Source organism: Macaca mulatta, chromosome 8 (genome assembly GCF_049350105.2).
Source record: "Macaca mulatta isolate MMU2019108-1 chromosome 8, T2T-MMU8v2.0, whole genome shotgun sequence".
Taxonomy (NCBI): Eukaryota; Metazoa; Chordata; class Mammalia; order Primates; family Cercopithecidae; genus Macaca; species Macaca mulatta.
In genome coordinates this window covers 153,846,270-153,866,237 of record NC_133413.1, presented here as the reverse complement: position 1 = coordinate 153,866,237, position 19,968 = coordinate 153,846,270, and the positions used below count along the sequence as shown (strand labels likewise).

The window sequence follows — 19,968 nt, the reverse complement described above, 5'->3', positions numbered from 1 at the left end:
TATATTTTTACACTTACGGAAGTTGCAGAAATACCACCCAGGACTCCCTTACCGAAACTCAGCAGTTGTTTATATGATATTTCATCGCATTTGCAGTATTGCTTTCCCTTCCTTTGTAGAGGAGCTTTTGCACAGAAGCGGGAGCCTTGGTGCCCCTGGAGCCTGTGCTTTGGGATGTCCCTGTGGCCACGTGCAATTCTCCAGCGCGGGACGGGCTGGAGTCTGGACGAGAGAGGCCAGCTATTTTGTGACCCTTCCACTGGGCTCATCGGACGTCTTCTTGTGATAAGATGCAGATTTACCATTTTGGCGGGAAAGCCGTGGCAGCACTGGTGTGGCCTCAGGCTGCCTGGCGTAGCGGTGTTGGCCTGACCACTGGGTTTATGTCATCTGGCAGTTTCTCTGCGGAGCAGGTTACTTTGGGCCATTGTTGGGGAGAAGCGTGAGGACTGAGGGAGCATCCTGTTTCTTACTGGACTTCTGTCCACTCATTCAAGATGTTGGGATCACTTTCCCACCTCTCCTTCCATCCTGTGAGCGGTGGCTTTCCCTGTCCCCTTTGCCCTGCATCGTTGTTGATTGGTTTAGCGGTGTGGACTCAGGAGTCCTACTCCACTTGATAGGCTGTGATCTGCTCTGTGATTTTCCTCCCCTTGATGGGCTGTGATCTGCTTTGTGTGACTTTGGTTCTCACTTGGTCCCGGCCTTGGCTGGTGGAAGCCGCTTGAGGCTGGCCTACATCCCTTTGATGCGTCCTCTCATTCCTGGGCACGTCCTCACGTTCTGCACGGCAGGTGCTCCAGGCTCACCCTGGAGTCAGCTGTTTCTCTGCAGAACCCCGGCTCCTTGGGGTGCAGTGGCTCTCGGCCCGCCTTGGCCAAGAATCACACAGCCGCAGGTGTCGGTGGTGCTAAGTTCCTGGCCTGGGGGTGCACGCTGCTGCCCTCTTGAGTCAGAACAAGGGCATTGAGTGTCTGCTGCCACTCCCGTGCACACCCTCACCCTGACAGCATGAGTTCCACTCCACCTCTGCTGGCTCACTCAGCCTTCCGTCATTCCGTGCTCCTGACCTCTCCAGCCAGGAGGCAGCTGCCGCATCACTCTCTCAGTCTGTCTGCTCATTTGCTCGGGCCTAGCACGCAAGTTCCAGTGCTATTAGCAGATACCACGGAGCAAAGCAGGTCTACCAACTAGGGGTCCACATTTGTTCACAGTTCTTTTCTAGGTAGAATTTACATACAGTGGGAGGTATAAATCTAACAGTCTATGCGTTCTAATAAATGAATCACCAGGTGCATTACAGGCTTGCACCTGTAATTACAGCACTTTGGGAGGCTGAGATAGGAGGATAGCTGAGCCTGCGAGTTCAAGACCAGCTTGGGCGACGTAGTGAGACGGCTGTTTCTACAGTTTAAAAAATAAAAAAAGAAAGAAAAGAAAAATTAGCCAGGCATGGTGGCATGCACCTGTACCCCAGCTACTCAGGAGGCTGAGTCAGGAGGATCGCTTGAGCCCAGGAGGTCGAGGTTACAGTGAGCCATGATTGACAGTGCACTCCAGCCTAGGCAAAAAAGTGAGACTCTGTCTCAGAAACAACAACAGAAACCCCAAAACGCATGCACCTGTGCAACACATACCTCGTTGAGATAAAGAACATCGCCATTGCCCTTCTCTGTCCTCTTCCCGGTAGAGGCCTCCACCCCCAGAGGTAGCCCCAGCTCTGATCCTCTCACTGTGGATTATCTGCCTGTTCTGGAGCATCCTGTGGTCTGAGTCTCTCACTGTAGACTAACTGCGTGCTCTGGAGCTTCTGTAAATGGAGTCAGATGTTCTTGCGTTGCTTCCAGCTTGGCTCACTCGCTTGGCACCTGATTCAGGCTCGTGTCATTGCTGGCTTCACAGTGCACGTCCAGTCTGTGCCAGGGAGCCTTCCTTTCTTGTTCCACACTTTATTAATTTTACTTGAGTCACTTGCAGTTCGGGGCGATTGTGAATAAAGCCTGCTGAGTCCTCGTGCAGCTCTTTCTGCACCTGTGTTTCCATGACTGCTGCACGTGGGATCGCTGGGACGTAAGACATCTGCTGACTTGATGTGAAGTCACAAAACCGCCTTCCAGCGTGCCACGACCCCTTCTGTTCCCCTCAGACGTGGTGGTGTCGGCTTTTTTTTTTTTTTTTTTTTTTTTGAGACGGAGTGTTGCTCTGTCACCCAGGCTGGAGTGCAGTGGCCGGATCTCAGCTCACTGCAAGCTCCGCCTCCCGGGTTTACGCCGTTCTCCTGCCTCAGCCTCCCGAGTAGCTGGGACTACAGGCGCCCGCCACCTCGCCCGGCTAGTTTTTTTGTATTTTTTAGTAGAGACGGGGTTTCACCGTGTTAGCCGGGATCGTCTCTCGATCTCCTGGCCTCGTGATCCGCCCGTCTCGGCCTCCCAAAGTGCTGGGATTACAGGCTTGAGCCACCGCGCCCGGCCGGTGTCGGCTTTTTAATCTGCATTCTCACGTGTGTGGCCTCTCACTGTGGTTTTAATTGGTGTTTCTCTGATGTCCAGTGATGTCCAGTTACGTTACTCGGGCTAACGTAAGGTCGTTGGTTGTCCTCCTGTCTGAAAGATCTGCTCAGGCCGTTTGCCTGTTTGTGACCCGTATTCTGGCTCCTCATCCTAGACTGCAGGAGGCCCCCTTCCCCACCTTGCTCAGCCAGCCTCACCCTGTGGAATGAGGCCTTTGTTCCTGCCCAGGGTCTCAGGGTGAGTGCGGGGGCTCCTGGCCCTCTGGGGGCCATGTTCCTGTGCTCCCATCCCCTTGTGTGTCAGCCCGCAGCACCCCCATCCCCCGACCTGCCGCTTCCCTGCTGTCCCGGCTGGCCCTCACTCTGGGCTCTGCCAGCGCTGCTGTGCTCGGAAGCCCTGACCTTCCCAGGCCTTGTGTGAGCCTGTTTGCAGGGGTGGTCACAGGCTCCTGCACTGTGGGGCGGGGTCCTGTGCTCACCCCTCAGGGGTCATCTGCTGGAGCCCCGTTCTCCGTTCTCACACTGGCAGGCGTTTGTGCTTTTCCCACCCAGAGCCTGGGGCCTGGTCAGAGGGAGGGCTGGCAGGCTGCCACCGATCCCGTTGCCTGAGCTTCTCATTCACGCTCTCTCAGATGCCTTGGAATTTGAGAAAACTGGTAAAGAAATCAAAGCAGGAAGTTCGGCCTGAGGGTGGCAGGGAGTCTCTGCTGGAGCTGGAGGGTCCAGGGCATTCTGGGCCTCTGTGTGGGATGTGGGTGGGCACCAGGCATGGTCAGCCTGTGGGGTCTTGGGGCCCATCCTGGCCCTGGGGAGGCCTGTGGGGACGGCCCCCAGAGCTCCCCTTCCCCTCCCCTCCCCAGGCTTTCCCTCGTGCTGCTGAGGCAGGACTCCGGCAGGTTTTTTAGAATTTTATTTTATGGGAACAGGCGGTTACAGCTCCCCAAGTGCTGTAAAAGTTAATGTGATGGCCTCCCTGTGCCTGTGCTCATTTTTATAATTTTTTATTTTATGAAACAGGACAGGGAGCTTAGTGACTTATTACTATTCATTTCGTTTCAATGCAGTAAATATTGATTCAGTTGGGGGTTTTCAATTTAAACCACTCGGCGATTATATAAAATATTACTGGCCTCTGAAATTATGCTTACCGATCCCTTCGGCTGCTCATTAAGGGAGGAGTGCAATTTTTAGATCCCTTTTGCCTTCATCATTCTAATAAATGGGCTGAGATACGGTTTTGCACGGAAGGTGCCACAGAAGCTGCTAGCAGGGGCTTGACAGCATGGATGCAACTCTTAATTTGGAAGTCGTCTCGAAGTGTGCTGTGGTTATTTATTTATTTCTCTGTTTGTTTGAGGCAGGCAGGCCTTTCGGCTTTGTGAGTGGAGTCCTTGGCAGTGCCTGTGGCAGCAGGGCTGAGCTGGCATCCCCCCGAGCCTGCATACCTGCCACCTTCTCTCCAGGTGTGGCTGAGACCCCTCTTGCAGCCTTGGCCTTGGTGGTTTGGGGCAGGGAAGAGGGAGGAGAGCCAGTCTTGCCAGGGCCTGAGCTAGCCTGCATCCACACCAAGGCTGAGATGTCCCTGAGGGACACCTCTGATCCTCTGGGACTTTTTCCGGACAAAGGGAGAGGGACTTTTTCCTGGAGATCTTAGACCCCAGGCAGGGCAGATCTGGGCCAGGACACAGGACCCTGAGGAGGGAGCCCCTGGGCCAGGACACAGGACCCTGAGGAGGGAGCCCCTGGGCCAGGACACAGGACCCTGAGGAGGGAGCCCCTGGAACCGGGGTGCCTTCTTCCTTTGCTGTTCTGACCAGCAGGAAGTGCGTGCGGTCAGATGCCCACACAGGTGTAGGTGCGAGGTGAGGCCCTCCCCAGGCCACTCTGGCATCAGTCCCTTGGGAGCTGAGCATCAAGCCGGCAGTGGCTCTGGGTCCAGGTCTGTTTGCTGGCTCCGTTCCTGTCCCCACAGGTGGACAGCTCTTCACAGGGAGCTCAGGATGGTCCTGTGGTCAGTGCTGCAGAGGGTCAGGGCCAGTGTGTCCTGGACTGAGGGTCCAGATGGTGGGATATAAGGCGGGCTGGGGTGCTGGGAATGGCCCGATGCTGAGGCCCCGGTGGGAGGAGGGAGGTGGCTGCCACCGGATCCCCCTCACTGGGCCAGTCCGTGGTGTGTGTCCCCTGACTGTGGTGTTTTCAGTGGGTGGCTGGTGAGGAGGGGGCGCCTGGAGGCCACCAAGGCCAGCACACTCCTCCCCCACCCCAGGCTCTGCCACCTGACCTGGGCCTGCTGGTCCCTGCATCTCTGTGCCTCTTAGGCCTCCACCCTTTGGTCCCATGCATGTCTGTCTTTTCCTTATTGTTTCTCCTCTCCATCCCCTGTCTGCACGCATGTGTCCGGCTCTCTGTAGTGTGCCCTCCTTCTGCTTTCACTCCTCCTCTGCCCTCCTCCCCTGGGGTAAAAGCCACGCTCAGGTGCTGCACCTGGTGCACCAGGTGGAGGCAACGCCCCATGGGATGGGCTGTGAGAAACAGGGTGGCCAAGGGCTTCCCAGCAAAGTGGGAGGCCAAGAGGAGTAGGTGCTGTGAGTGAAGTCCAAGCCAGGCCCAGGGCCGAGGGTGTCCTGTGCCCACAGGACTGAGGGAGTCACGCCCTGTTCTGCTCCTTCTCTAGGGCCCACCCTGCACCCGGCCCCACAGCCCTGCACGGCCTCTGCCTCCCCTACGCTGGGAGCAGCTCCGCTCAGTCCACCCCATCCCTGCTGTGAGAACATGGCCTGCTGGGCAATGGCGGCAGAAGGACCTGCGAGTCCAGGATAAGGGGGTCCTCTCTGTACCACTGTGACCAATGCATGGCTCCAGGCTGTGCTAGCCTGAGGAGCTGGTGATGGGGCATGTGCCCCGAGCCGTGTGTGGCACGCTGCCGTGGGGCTCAAGGTGCTGCTTTGCCCTTTCGGGCTGGCTCCTGTTGCGGTCATACGGGTGTGAGCCTCGCCCAGCCATTGTGGGCAAACCCTTGGGGTAGGATGCAGGAGCTCCCTGGTGAGATGCTGCTGCCACCTCGGCGGAACTGCAGGCCACAGCATGGTTCCCTGTGGCCAGCAGTGGCATCGAAGGGACAGGCTGCAGGGAGTGTCTGGTGACAAATCCGGAGGGAGCATTCCTTCAGTTTACACAAGGACCTTCTGGGAGGGAGCTCAAGGGCCCCTGGGGTTTCCTGTGGGATCCGTGGAATTCCCCTCAGCCTGTGGAGGGCAGAGCCCCCTGTGCCTGGGCCCTCCTGCCCCGTGTGCCCAGCCGTGGACATGCATGTCTCTACCAGTTGGTGCCTGGGCTCCCTGGAGGGAGGGGCAAGCGTGGGCATTCCTGGAAACTGAAAAACCACCCCTGACAGGAAGAAATAAAATGTCCTTTTCACCCGGCGCTACCTGGGTGCCTTACACAGTTAAACGCCTTTTTTTTGTTTTTTTTGTTTTTTGTTTTTGAGACGGAGTCTCGCTTTGTCGCCCAGGCTGGAGTGCAATGGCGCCATCTCGGCTCACTGCAATCTCCGCCTCCTGGGTTCACGCCATTCTCCTGCCTCAGCCTCCGAGTAGCTGGGACTACAGGTGCCCGCCACCTCGCCCGGCTAGTTTTTTGTATTTTTTAGTAGAGACGGGGTTTCACTGTGTTAGCCAGGCTGGTTTCAAACTCCTGACCCCAGGTGATCCGCCGACCTTGGCCTCCCAAAGTGCTGGGATTACAGGTGTGAGCCACCGCACTCAGCCATCAGTATCTTATTTAATTCCTCGAATACATCAATCCTCCAGCCATATCTCCCCCAAAACATGATTAACCTCTCGCTGGGCTGAGTATCTGGCAGATGGACAGGGGTGGCGCAGTGCACTCAGGACCTGGGGACCCTTCCAGAGCAGGCGCTGTGGTAGCTGTGGCATCTGCCTACCTCGTCCCAGGGCCCCACTGGGGAGGAGGGTGGCAGCAGGTTCTCTGGACTGGGCCTGGGTGGCCACTGCAGTTGGCGTGTGGACAGTGCCTGACAGAGGACTGAGGCCCCCACAGGGGACAGGAGTGCTCAGGAGAGCTGGGCCTGTTGGGGGTGGGAGTTCTTAGCCTGGCTGCCCCCAACCCTGGCCTCCCTACGTCCTTTCTATTGTATTGCTATGTGGGCCCTCAGAGATGGGACTGTGGGTGAGACTGCCGCAGGGTCCAGGCCCCGGGGGGCCTTCCAGCTGCCGAGCACCATGCAGCCCACCCACCTGCTGGGGAGGCTCCCACCTTCCTCATGGCCCCCTTCCCCCACCACCTCCACGGTCCCCAGCACCTGCTAGGGCCCTGTGTGTCAGGTGCCTGCTGGGCGTGGCTTAGGAGCCACAGGTGTCTAAGGGTGTTTCCCTGGAACCGTGTGGCCTGGAGTGTGGGTGGGGGCTGCAGTTCCAGAGACCCGTGGCTCAAGCACAGGCCCTGGGACCACGGCGGGTAGGATGCACCCAGCACTTTCCTGACTTTCCTGCAAGTCAGCAAGCGTCCCGCTGCCCCGCCCACTCCCCAGAGTCAGGCACGGTTTAATTTGCGGTTGGATGTCTGCTAAGATTGCGTCCACTTTCCAAGTCAGCACTTAATTGGCAAGGCGCTTGATTTAACAGCGTGGGAGCCTCCACCGGAAAAATGGCTTGAATAAATCACCGCCTGACGCCAGAAAATAGATATAATCTCAGCATTAACTACATTAATAGTAGCAGGAGCCGAATTAAGAAAGCCATAAAGCATTGGCGGGTGGACATAAATTATGGCCCAGCTCAGTACCCTCAGTGCTCTGGCTTGCGCGGGGCGGTCCTGGGGCGGGACAGGGGCGAGGCGCCCCCATGCCTGCGGAGGCTGCTTCCCGCCGGCCCCTCCCCTGACCCCTCCCCTGGCTGGGGCGGTGGGCGGGGCCAGGCAGTGGTGGGCGGGGCTCCGCGGCCCAGCCGCGGTGGGAGAGCGCATCCCCCCAAAGGTTGGCTGAGGAGCCCCAGCTCCCTCCTTTCCACTGGCTGCGCGTTCTCCAGGACTCCACCACCCCACCCTACCCAGCTTCTTGGAGCCAGGCCCTGGCTGAGCTCTTCCCACCTAGGGTGTCCCCTGCCCAGTGGGTACCAGCAGTCATGGGGAGTGGCAGAGCAAGGAGACGATTCAGTTAGGGCACAGGTACCAGACCCAGCTCCAACCTTTCTCTGGTGTCTGCAGCCTAGAAGGCTCCCTGCAGGCAATGACGTTTGACTTGCCAGGTAGTCACAAGCTGATCCCCACCCAGGCCCCACCTCACTCCTCTCATTGCTAGTCTTAGGCCCTCCCCAGAGAAGCACCTTCATCTGGATGAACAGTCCTGGGGGTCAGCGCTGCCACTGGCTTGGGGGACAAAGGGGGTATGGACCGCTGGCCCTTCTGGGCCTCATCAGCGTCAGCAGCCATGGACAGAAACGTGGACAGCAGAGCAGACGAGGGTGCCATCCAGGCTTAACTTTAATTCTTGGTCAAGTTCGACATGGTTTGTGTTCCCTTGTTCACTTGTCTCCAGCTGGCTTGTTTCTTATGGATTCATGGAACTCCGAGTGTTCAGGAGGGTCGCCTTTGTCATTTTCCTCACTTTGAATTTCGTGAGGATGTTTGCAGAAGTTTTTACTTTTCTGTGCACTTAAATCTGTCAGTGTCTTGAGATTTCATGTGTTGATGTGCTTACAACAGCCTTTCCTGTCTAAGATGGCATGAGTTCTGGAAGCTTCCCTCCGGCTTTTCCCACTCATGTCTACCCCACGAGCACCTGCTCTTCTGCTCGCTGCCTACCTCAATTGGCTTTGCCTGTTCTGAGCTTCGTGGCGATGGGGCCGTGGAGCAGGTGCCGTTCTGTGTCTGAGCTTCGTGGCGATGGGGTCGTGGAGCAGGTGCTGTTCTGTGTCTGAGCTTCGTGGCGATGGGGTCATGGAGCAGTGCTGTTCTGTGTGTGAGCTTTGTGATGGTGGGGTCATGTAGTGGATGCCGTTCTGTGTCTGATTTCTTTTGTTCATCACTTTTCGTGGACTGAATTGTGTCCCCCACCAAATTCATAGATTGAAACCCTAACCCCCAATGTGACTGCATTTGGGGATGGGGTCTTCAAACAGGTAATTGAGGTTAAATGGAATTATACATGTTTGGCCCTGAACCACTAGGACTAATGTCTTTACAAGAATAAAAAGTGCCACCAGGGGCACATGCCCAGAGGAAAAGCCATGGGAGGACACTGCAAGCCAGGAAGGGAGATCCCACCGGAAAGCAACCTTGCCAGCGCCTCGATGTGGCGCCCCAGCCTCGTGAGAAAGTGTGTTTCTGTTGTCGAAGCCGCCCAGTGTAGCGCCCCAGCCTTGTGAGAAAGTGTGTTTCTGTTGTCGAAGCCTCCCAGTGCAGAGCATTCCATGACAGCAGCCAGGCAGTCGTAGGCGCCCACGTTTGTCGCTCTGCTGCAGTGCCACGCATGGCGGGAACTCGTTCTGTTTCCCTGCTGTGTGGTGGTCTGTGATAGGGATACACCATGTGTGTCCATCTTGCGGTTGATGGGTGGGTATCTGGGGTCTCTCCCATCCTTGCCAGTTATGAAGCTGCTGTCTTAGGCGTGTCTCTGGGTGCCTGGTAGCCCTTGTTTCTGTGGAGTTGCTGCCTCAGAGGGTGATGGACACTGAGCTTTGGAAGCTGAGGCCGGAGCATATCCCACATAGCTGTCCCAGCCTGCCAGCAGCAGCATGTGAGCGTTGCGGCTGGCCCGTGGCCTTGCCAGGATTCGCAGTCCCGTGTCTCCTATTCTCGCCGTGCTGGGGAGTGTGGGGCCTCATGCCCATCCCGCTGGCTGGCAATACTGGGCATATTTTTCTTCACTCAGGTCTCGTGGTGGTGCCCTTCTGTAAAGGGCCTCTTTGGGTGTTGGCCTGTTTGTGTGTGATTTGCCTTTTGGCTGATCTGTGGGAGTTCGTTTTTGTGTGGATGTCTTCCGCCCCACACGTCTGCTTACAGCCGAGGGCCTGCTCTTCCCCGGCGTCTGGTTTCCAGCCTTTTATGAGTAGTGCTCTTTGTGTCCTGTTTAAGAAATATTTGTCTACCCCACATTCATGTTTTCTTCTAGAAGCTTGGCTATTTTAGCTTTTACATTTTAAGCCTGAGGCTTCTTGAATTAATTTTTACTTGTGGTCTGAGGTAGGGGCCAAAGTCCTTTTGTCTCCCCATGGAGACACATGTATTGAAATGAGGCCCTGACCCACTCAGGTGCGGGGTGCCCACGTCACTTGGGTGAGCAGATGTATGGGCTGTTCCCAGACTCTCCATCCTCACTGTTGACCCACTTGTCTGTGCCCTTCATTATTCCGGAATGCTTACTCTTCCAGATCACCTTAGAAACACTGGATCGGGTGCCCAGCCTCACCAGGGAACCAGCCTCCAAATCATAGATTTGCATTTTCTTATGATTTCAGCTACACACACAAGCACCTCAGATCCCCGGCCCCGCCTGCCTCCCTCCTGTTCTCAGCACCCGGGAGACCCACGCTCCATAACTTCCACATGCTGGCCAGGCACACCTGCTGTAGAAGTTTTCCTAAGTTACTTTATAGTTTTTCTGGCTTTTCTTCTTTCTATGTTCCAACTGGTGTTTGCCGGTGTCTTGCAAGGCTTTTGGTTTTCACACGTCTTTGCTTCATAATCGGTTCTGGTTACCCCTCTGAAGTGAGTGGGTTTTTGTTGTGGGTTTTCCGTGGTTTTTGCAGATACCACTGTCCTTGGGGGGGCCGCACGAAGCTTGCTGAAGTTACCACCCCTTTCCAGGGAGCTGAGCCGGATTTGCTGTGTGGTCTTCGGAGGGGCTGTCCGAGGGTCTGGGAGTGGGGGGATGTCTGCTGTGGGTCTCTTTAGACAGCAGTGACCTGAGGGGTCCTTGAGGGCCTAGGCAGGATTCCTGGCCAGCCTGCCCCTCAGTAGCTGGCACAGGCAGAGTGGGTCCTGGGCCGATGACCCAGCTCAAAGGTTGGCACAGGTGCAAAGGGTCGTGGACCCGCCAAGGACAGCTGCACGTGGCCTCCTGGTGCCTCTGCCGGACGAGCTGAACTCGGCACTCCAGAGCGGGGCTGTGAAGTCCCACTAATACTTGTTTTTTGCAGCTGACATACAAAACACCAGTGGCTTCAGCTGAAATAGATTTTTAAAAGTGTCATTTTATGGAGAATTTTACTTTCCATCTTGTTGTTTATTAGGCTCTTAAAGGGAAAGCTTGTAATGCATCCATTGATCGAAATACCAATTGCATAGATGTGAGCACATAAAATACATAAAATAGTCCCAGCCCCTCATAATAGACCACGGTGTTTGTAATGGAGGCAGTGTAATTAGTACTGCCCCCTGCCACCCAGCCAGGCTGCAGAGGTGCCCCCGAATCCTTCTTATTCATTACTGGAGTGAGACGGGGCAGGGGTGGCCCTCGGAAGGAGCAGTGCCCGGTGAGGAGGTCCTCAGGTGTCACAGCAGAGCCTCCGCTCCACGAGTCAGCCTAGGGGCCCAGGGAGCCGGCTCTGCTCAGCCTCCACTAGACCAGCTGCACTCAAGGCTGTCCCTGTCCTCATGGGGTCCCCAAACAAGGCTGCTCTCCCCAAGGCTACATGGCTCTTTCCCCTCATGGCACCTCTGGCCTCTGGTGCGGGGGTCTCAGCTCCCACCCAGGCCTATAACCCTGCCTGCCTGCTGGAGGTGTATCCTGGAAAACTGAGCAGCTGGCCAGTCTCTGCAGGACCCCGTACTGGGACATAGATGCTGTGGGGGTAACAGAGGGAGACTGGAGAGCCCATCTGGCCATGGCCCCGGAGCCCCTGCTGAACAGCAGCTACTGCCCCAGGAGCTGGTGAGGGCCCCATGGTCTGGGTCCAGGGGTTTGTAGGACAGGGGGCCCGACTTGTGAGGAGTAAGTTAGAAGAGGGTCCTTTCTGTACGATCAGGTGGCCGTAGCCATCGTGAGGTCTGTGTGGCCACCACGTAGTCAGATTTCAGCCCTGGCAGCCACGGGCCCTTGGACACTTAGCCCTGGCCCTGAGATCGAGGGGGCAGAGTCCAGGAGCCGGGAGCCCGCCTAGCACCGCTACCACATGCCTCTGCTCTGGCCTGCCCGCCCCTCCCTGCCGGCCCAGCTTGGGCCTCTCCCCTGAGAGACTCTTCCTCCTCCAGAACCCAGGACATTCTGTAAGTGCCTGTCCAGTAGACCCACCTCTCCTGCATTGCCCCAGCCTGACGGGGCTGGGCCTCTCCAGGCGAGGGCCCCATGTAGCCTGGTCAACCCACTTGGGGGCCACAGCGGCTCAGCACCAGGAGAAGCCGGGAGGGAGGCTTCCAGCCAGCCCCACACGCGCACACCCATGGGCGCACACGCATGCTCGTCTCCCGAGCCAGCACTGTGATGGGGGCGTCAGCGTTTCCAGTGGAAAGCCCCACTTAAGCAGTTTAGTGCCTGTCACGGCGCGGCTCTGCCTGACCTACTTGGGGATTCGCTGCGGCGCCGACTCCCCCGGCCGCTCCTCTTCTGCTGACTTTGCACTCCCTGCTCGGGCTCCAAGCTTCGAAAAATTGTGCTCCATTTCCTGAAAAATGCTTCCCCGGTTGTTTTCTCTGTGTCCCAGCTGGCCTGCCTGTCTACTGCGTGTCGCCACTGGCCTGGGCGACCTGGCCGGGGGCTGCTGGGTCCCCGGCCCACACACGGACACAACCCCAGCCGAGGAGGCCCTGAGGTCGTGTCCCCGTGGCCCAGTGCCTGCTCCTGTGGTCCTGCCTCTTCAGGCTGCAAGGGCCAGGCCAAGACCTCGCTCAGCCCTTGACCTCTCTTGCCGTCATCATACTTGTGCCCCCGAGGGTCTTTCCACATCTGCATGTTGCACGTCCGTGTCCCCTCCGTAGCAGCCTGGTCATCATCCCGGGGAGACAGGGACAGCCTGGCCCTTCTCGGAGCTCTCAGGACATGTGTTCTGACCCTGCCTCCCTCCTTGAGCCCCACTTCTCCCTTGGTTCTCAGAGAGCCCATCTCGCCCCAGCCCGCATTCCCAGCGCCTGGCCCTTGCTGCCTGAGCCCACTCCCTGCATATGCTGACCAAGCCGTGGCAGCCACCTCCCTGCCACAGGTCTCCTTCCTGAGTGTAACTGACCAGGGCCTCCTGACCCTTCCCCACCCCACACTCCTCTTAAGAAGTCCTGGGAGCCCCAGGGTGGCACACACTTGGGTGTGTTCTTGCAACACACATTTACAGAGTGCCCTGCGTGCCTGGCACATCCGCAGGGCCAGGGGTGCAGCAGTGGTCTCTGCAGATACAACCCCTGTGCTCAGCTTCCCCAGTAGTGTGACATCTGCGCTTGGCCTCAGGCCTGCCCTGGGATCTGGACAGAGGGACAGCATGTGCAAAGACCTGGCGCCAGGAGGGAGCATGGTGCTTTCCAGAAACCAGAACTTCCCAGGGGAACAGGAGTTCTAGGCTGGAGGGAGGCTGCATGGGAGCTGTGGCCAGCAGGACCTGAGTGCCTGGCCCCGCAGGGCCTCTGACGTGGTCATCTTGAGAACAAGGGGACCCACTACAGGGTCTTGACAGGGACTTGATCAGATGTGCAGTGTTCAAACCAACCGGCAGGGTGGGCTGGGTGCAGCCCCCCTTTCAGCTGTGAACCAGGGTGGAGACCCAGCTGGCTCAGTGTGGGCCTGGGGCTCTGTGTGGTGTGTGCAGGGCCTGGACATTGTCTCAAAGCGAGGCTTCTGTCATGGTGAGGCTGAGGGCCCTGGGCGGGGGGTCCGAGTGGAGGCTGATGAGGCCCCTCATGGGGAGAACTGCCGACCGACACTGGCTGTGGGGCCTGCCTGTGGGAGCAGGAAGGCCGGCTGGGGCTGGCTTGTGTTTAACAGTCAAGACTGGAGCTGGATTGGCAGCAGCAGGCGGTGCGGGGTGACAACCTCCAGAGTCCTGGAGGGTCCCCACCGTCCCTCTCGGCCTTCAGTTTCCCTTCCAGGGTCTGATGTCCCCTCGCCGGCTCCACCCTGTGGTGGCGCTTGGCAAGAAGAAAACTTCAAACCCCAGCCCTCCCTGCTGTGGAGCCGCTGGCAAGTCTGGAGGGTCTGGGAGCGACTCTCCCCTCTGCTGGCCTTGCCTGCCCTGCTCCTGGTCACCTGTCTGTTCCCAGGTCTTCTCCTCAAGCACAGACACAACCTCATGGAGTTCTCAGGGGCTCCTGTGGGGTGGGATGTCGCTGAGGCTAGCATAGGAACTTTGGGAGGGTGGGGAGGGAAGGATGCTGAGGGGCTGCTGTGGGGAAGGAGCCCCTGGTTCCTGTCAGCGGCTCTCCTCCAGATGAGGGTCTGTGGTCCCACTGTGGTCTGTGTCAGCCTTTGTGCAGCCACTGGTCACACCACTGGGCCCGGGAGCTGGGTTGGGAGGATGCTCCAGAGAGGCCCGGCCTTCCCAGGGCTGCCTGCAGTCTGGCCTAGGCCTTGAACCCCTGGCCACATGACCCGAGGCCTTGGAAGACCCCCTTGTTGAACAAGCCGCAGGGCCTCAGGGAGGGTGTCCTGGGCAGCATGTGTCTGAAGGTGCTCTGGTACTAAGCAATCGGAAGACACCGCTTCCGGGCTTAAAAGCTGCCTGGCTGTGGCCTGGACCCGTGGTGCCACCAGTGTGTGTCCGGCCAGGGCATCCTGGGGGCTGGGCTGCTTCCCGGGTCTCTAGGGTGGAGGAGGCCTCCCCCAGTCCCCTCACCACCTGTGCCTGAGTCCAGAGAGCAGGCCCCTCCCTCAGCCTTCCCACCGTGCCAGTGTGCCAGTCACACTGCCAGGCCCAGCACTTTCTGATTGGTCTCGGAGCTGGGTCCCATGGCGTGGAGACACTGCAGGCAGCGCGCATGGCAGGGAGCAGGGCCTGAAAGGGCCTGGGTGCTCAGAGGGCTGGACTTGCCCGAGGAGCTACATTGGTTTGTCAAATATGTTTCTGCTGAGCTGGGGCTTCTGCTGGGAGCGCAAGTGCTGAGGCCATCACCCTGGGGGCAGGCAGTGCACAGGGTCTGCTTGATGTGCATGCACTGCCCTGACTGCGAGGCCGCTGATCTGGTCCACGTGTGTGCGCATCTGTGCCCGGGAGCAATGATGTGGCCTGGGGTGAGGCCCCTCTCAGCCTGCACGGCGCACGCGACATGGCAAGGGGGTGCTCTGACCTGCCACGGGCAGTGCCCTCAGGAAGTGGGTAGAGCGTGTGTGTCCAGGGTTGGTCCTCAAAGTCCTTGCGTCGACCACTCGGTAGTCAAAGTCCTTGCGTTGACCACTTGCCTGGAGGCCTGGCAACTGGCAGGCTGTGCGTGGGCATGCCTTGTGGATGCCGGCAGGGGATGCACCGGGTCTGCCTTGTGGATGCCGGCAGGGAATGCACCGGGTTTGCCCTTGGGTTTTCAGGAAAACCAGGACCTCAGAGCGAGCTTCTCTTCCATCTTGCCCAGGCCCCCAGCACCACTGAAGTCCAGGGGACAGGTGAGAGGAGTCCCTGAGGGTGGAGAGTCAGAGGTCCACCTGGCCCCCACTGTTGCTACCTGTGCCTAGCAGCGCTGGCAGCACTCAGCAAGACCGAGGGGCCCAGGCTGAGGCAGGACAGGGGCTTTCAGAGACAGAAGGGCCTGGACTCAGCCCTCTGGGCACCTGCAGTGCCCCTCGCCAGCCTGGACAGCTTCTGGCCTGGAAGTTTCCGGGTGCTCCTAAAGCAGTACTGCACAGACAGCTGCTTTATACACCTACTTTTGTGGTGTGTGTGTCTTTCTCCCCATTACCGCTGCTTTTCATTTAAAATGTTATCTCCCCCTCCTGGCCTTTGTGCCCCCCCAGGGGGGAGAGGGGAGGCCCAGCCTCACCCTGGTGTAGTCAAGGTTATGGTGATAAATCCTGGGGCATTGTCACTTCTATTCGGAGTAAATTGGCTGGCCGCTTTCGGGCTGAAGGAAAGATAATTTGCTGTAGTATTTCAAATGGATTAGAAATGGATTTGAAGGGAAAGTTCATGCCTCCCATTACAAAGGCGAGAAAGAAGACTATCTTAAGGCACTGTTCCCTCCCTGGCCTTCATTATCCACGCTTAATACCTTTCCTATTTTCCAGCGTTAATGAAATTTCCTGGCGGCGTGGGCCTGCCGGACGGACGGGAGAGGCCTTTAGATCTGCAGCTCCCGTCGCAGAAAAGGAATTACAGAGCCTTGCCGTGAGGGCAGACGCGCACTCCGGGTCCTTGGCCCTGCTATTATCTCATTAATTTCATCCCCCTTCTCAATGCAGTTCGTTTCCAAAGGCCGTCCTCTCCATTAGGGTCACAATTTACTGGAGTGCTGTGACACCCACGGCCGTGAAAAGCTACAAGGCCCTCACCCCACACCCTCCCAGCACCCTCCTGCTGCAGGTTCCAAAGCCAGCCAGGCAGCCAGGGCGAGGGCAGGGGCGAGGGCAGGGGTGAGGGCAACCCCAGACAACTCTCCGTCACCCGCCAACCTGCGCAGGCCCGAGGTTCTGCCACAGCATCTTCCCAGGATTCAGCTTCTCGGAATGAGGCTGCTGGGCTAGGTGTGCTGAGCACCGGGAAGCACCCTCCCCCATTCCCAGGAGGCCCTGGGCTCCGAGGCAGTGGTGGGCAGTGGGAGGCTGGAAACATTCCCAAGCATGAAGAGCGGGCACAGAGCCTGGGACGGCTCAGCAGGGGCTGCCGCATCTCCATTCCACCCAAATCACTAACGTTCTCTGGGTGCTCTCACACTCTAGTAAGTGGTTTTTTTTTTAGAAGGGAGGAGAAGAGGACAAGCTAATTGTTCATGTTCATCCATAAGAATGAGCGGGGGCGGCCGGGCGCAGTGGCTCACACCTGTAATCCCAGCACTTTGGGAGGCCAAGGCAGGTGGACCACCTGAGGTCAGGAGTTCAAGACCAGCTTGGCCAATGGGATGAAACCCCGTCTCTACTAAAAATACAAAAATTAGCCGGGCGTGTTGGCGCATGCCTGTAAGCCCAGACACTCTGGAGGCTGAGGCAGGAGAATCTCTTGAACCCAGGAGGCGGAGGTTGCAGTGACCCAAGATCGCACCATTGCACTCTAGCCTGGGCCACAAAAGCAAAACTCTGTCTCAAAAAAAAAAAATTAAAAAAAAAAATGAGCAGGGGCATGGCCAGACCAAGCTCCTGAGACAGAGCTGAGAGGCAGCCCTGATGGGTGGGGTGGTCCTGGAAGCTTCCAATGCCTCCTGACCCCCAGAGGCCCTGCTGCCTCTGCCCCACTGGCCTTTCCTGGGCCTGGCCAGCTGTGGCTGCCCCTGGGGGAGGGGAGCAGGTGCTGCAGGCCCGGGCCTCGCCCTCCCTCCAGGTGCCTTTGGAGAGCCACATAGTCAGTGGGTGGTGGCCTGTCCCCATGTGAGCCTCAGTCAGGGGGACACTCCCGCAACCGAGTCCTCGCGTGCCTGGGTTCTGGGCCTCCCTCCCAGCCGTCCCCTCAGGGCGTCCTGGCTGGACCCAGGCGGAGCTGGGTTGGCTCTGCTACCTGCGTGTCCCTCCTGCTTTGTGGCGGCCAGGGTTGAACCCATCCTGTGCTGTGGGTAGGGTCGGGCATGCAGGAGTGGGTGCTTCCCGCAAGAGTGCAGCCTTACCATCTATTCACTGGAGCCTGTGGGGAGGCAGGGAGCTGGGGGCTCCCGGGAGCAAGTCCAGGCTGGCCCTGAGCGGCCTTTCTGGGGCAAGGACCACAGTTAGCTCTGGCCCCAGATGTATGATGGCCAGAGGCTCTGTGAGTGGCTGGTGCTGCAGTTGGGGGTGCACCCTGGCCACCAGCCCCCTCACCCTCCCAATGCCGCCCCAGCCCTGGGCTGGCATATGAAGGAGCAGCTGGCTGTGGGCGGTGAGACCCCTCAGGCCTGTGGGTACTGTGAGGCTGGTGCAGGGCCCTGGGCTCAGCCTGACTGTGGGATTTGGGGTCAAGCTGAGTGTCCCCCAGGCAGTGGCTGTAGCTCCTGTGGAAGGTCAGAACCTGCCTGTGAGCCCCCGGGACTGACGGGGTTCTCCAACCAAGAGGCTGGTGCAGGAGGTTCCGCCTGGCCTGGCCCTCCCTCCAGGCCTTGTGCCAGGATAAGCCGAAGGTGTGGGCCATGCACCTGCTGGGCCTGCAGGCACCTGGAGGCCAGGGCTGCACCGGGACCCCAGGGTCTGATGAGAGCCTGGAGGTCTGAGTCTGGCTGGCAGGATGCCTACCCTCCACCCTTCTGGCCTAGACAGTGCCCGGCCGGGGGTTGGGGAGCAGCTGGAGTGTGCAGGGCGCAGACAGGATGGGTGGGAGGTGGAGGCCAGCAGACCACTCAGCACTGCCAGGCCCCTTGGCGGGCTCTTTCCCGCCAAGATTGGTGTTTGTGAACTAGAATTTTAATTAAAGGAAACTGGGTTAAGTGCTCTGGCCTCAGTGCTTGTACTTACACTGCAGCTCCAATCCCCGGCGCCAGGCTCTCTCTGCTGCCATTCTCTCTCTATTGGGCCCTTGGAGGCCCCCGGCTGCTGAGAATTACCCCAGCTTGCAGGCAGAGGGACCGAGGCCCGGAGAGGTTGTGGGGCTGAGTGGTGGGGATGGCGGCTGAACCCGACAGCAGGGCTGCTCCGTCCCCAGTGACACCAGGTCTGTTGGCTCCTCGTGGGTGGCTTTGACAGATATGCTGCCGTCCCCCTGCACCTGCCCCATCCAGCCAGACAAGCGAGCCCCACCTTCATGCTTGCTATAGGTCTGAGTCTAAGGGGCACCCCACCCTGGCCCAGACCAGCTGGAAAAGGGTCTCCTGCAGCTGTGGCAGAGTTGGGGAGCTCGGGTACTCCACAGCAGAGGCCTATGCAGCTGCAGGGCCATGGGGACTGGTGTGGCATGGAGAGCGTAGAACGGGGGCACAGCCCTGTGCCAGGCCTGAGCTGCCCGTCCTCGCCTCCCACTTGACTGGTCCCTCTGCCGCCTGTGTATCTATGGCTGGCCAAAAACGTCCTGCCCACGTTTGCTGCCCAGATTTGCTGGGGGCGCGGTACCCACCTCAGGAGTCATGGCATCATAAGCAGAGTGTGAGCCCATGTGGAATGAAGCTCAATTTGCATGAGCTGATCACTGCTGAAATGCACCCTGGCAGCCCTGTGCCCTGCAGAGGCCTATGCCAAGCCCTGAGCCCCCCACCTTGGGGGCTGCTTGCCCGCGGGTCTGCAGGGCTGTGGGTGTGGCTGGCAGCTGCAGGGAGGTGCCTCTGGAGTGCAGCTCAGGCCCCTCCTGTCTTACTCTTCCCCTAGGCTGTGGAGTATCTGGCAGGAGTGGGGGCTGCCAGGGCTCAGGGTCTGTTGGCCTAGGTCTCCTCCTCTAGCCAGGGTCATTGGCTCAGCTAACTCCAGGGGCTGTCGCGGCCTCTTCAGCCCTTGGACTTGCATTTCCCTCAACCTGCCTGGCCAGGGGTCTGTGAGGCTGTCGCTGTGCACTCTCAGTGCGGGGCTCTCTGAGCTGTGGATGAAGGGGAGGCAGGACAGGGTGGAGCTGACCCTATCATGTCTGTGGTCCTGAAGGCCAGGGTGGTGTGTGCCGGGGCCGCTTTGGTAGAAATAGCCCCAGCCTTGAAGCAGACTCAAGGGAGCCTCAGCCCAGGTACCAAGGGCCAGGTGTGCTTCTCACCAGCACGTGGACACCTTGCAGCCCCTCTGCCCTGCAGCCCCAGGGACCCTTACCCCGCAGTGCACAGCCAGTTGGCCAGGGCGGGGTGGTTATGTCCACAGGAGAGGTGTGCACTGGAGGACACTGCTCCCTCACCGTGGCTCTTAGGGGCTCATGAGTTCCCAGCCTTGTGGGTGGGGTCGGGGGCACCACTTCCTGGGACTCCTTGTCAGTGTTCCCTGATGACAGCCAAAGTGTCCCTGAGGTGGGGGTCGGGGGCCAGAGGGGGCCAGAAGTCTCTTGGCAGCTGGGCCAGTGGCCTGTGGTCACCGCAGCTGGAGTGTGTGCCCACCGCAGGTGCTGCTCCCTGTCCCCCTTGGGAGGTCAGGCCTGGGCTTGGCCCCTGGCACTGACCATCAGAGCTGTAGTCTGTCCCACCGCAGGTGCTGCTCCCTGTCCGCCTCGGGAGGCCAGGCCTGGGCTCAGCCCCTGGCACTGACCATCAGAGCTGTAGTTTGTCCTGGGGCCAGGTTTGATGGGCATTTCCTGTCTCTGCAGGTCCCTGGTGCTGAACCGCCTGCGTCCAGTTGCCAGCGGGGGTGGGAAAGCCCAACCGGGCTCCCCTCGGTGGCGGAGCAAAGGGTACCGCTGCATCGGAGGGGTCCTGTACAAAGTATCTGCCAACAAACTCTCCAAGACCTCCGGCCAGCCCGGCGACGCGGGCAGCAAACCCCTTCTCCGCACAGGTGAGAGGTGAGGGCGGGGGCGCTG

The 19,968-nt window shown here is 59.0% G+C and overlaps 1 protein-coding gene and 1 long non-coding RNA gene across 4 annotated transcripts in view; one reads left to right on the top strand and one right to left on the bottom strand.

The window, feature by feature from the left end:
• ZC3H3 (zinc finger CCCH-type containing 3) overlaps positions 1 to 19,968 on the top strand; it is a 102,254-nt gene that overhangs the window by 43,184 nt on the left and 39,102 nt on the right. For all 3 annotated transcript variants that reach the window (XM_015146128.3, XM_077944329.1, XM_077944330.1), the window contains exon 5: positions 19,756 to 19,943. In XM_015146128.3, coding sequence (XP_015001614.2) covers positions 19,756 to 19,943 — 188 coding nt within the window. The remainder of the gene's footprint in view (positions 1 to 19,755; positions 19,944 to 19,968) is intronic.
• Positions 208 to 1,794, bottom strand: LOC144330898 (uncharacterized). The gene is made up of 2 exons (XR_013397518.1): positions 1,638 to 1,794; positions 208 to 1,404 (listed from the first exon to the last, which is right to left on the bottom strand). It is a non-coding gene; the product is annotated as an uncharacterized LOC144330898 (long non-coding RNA).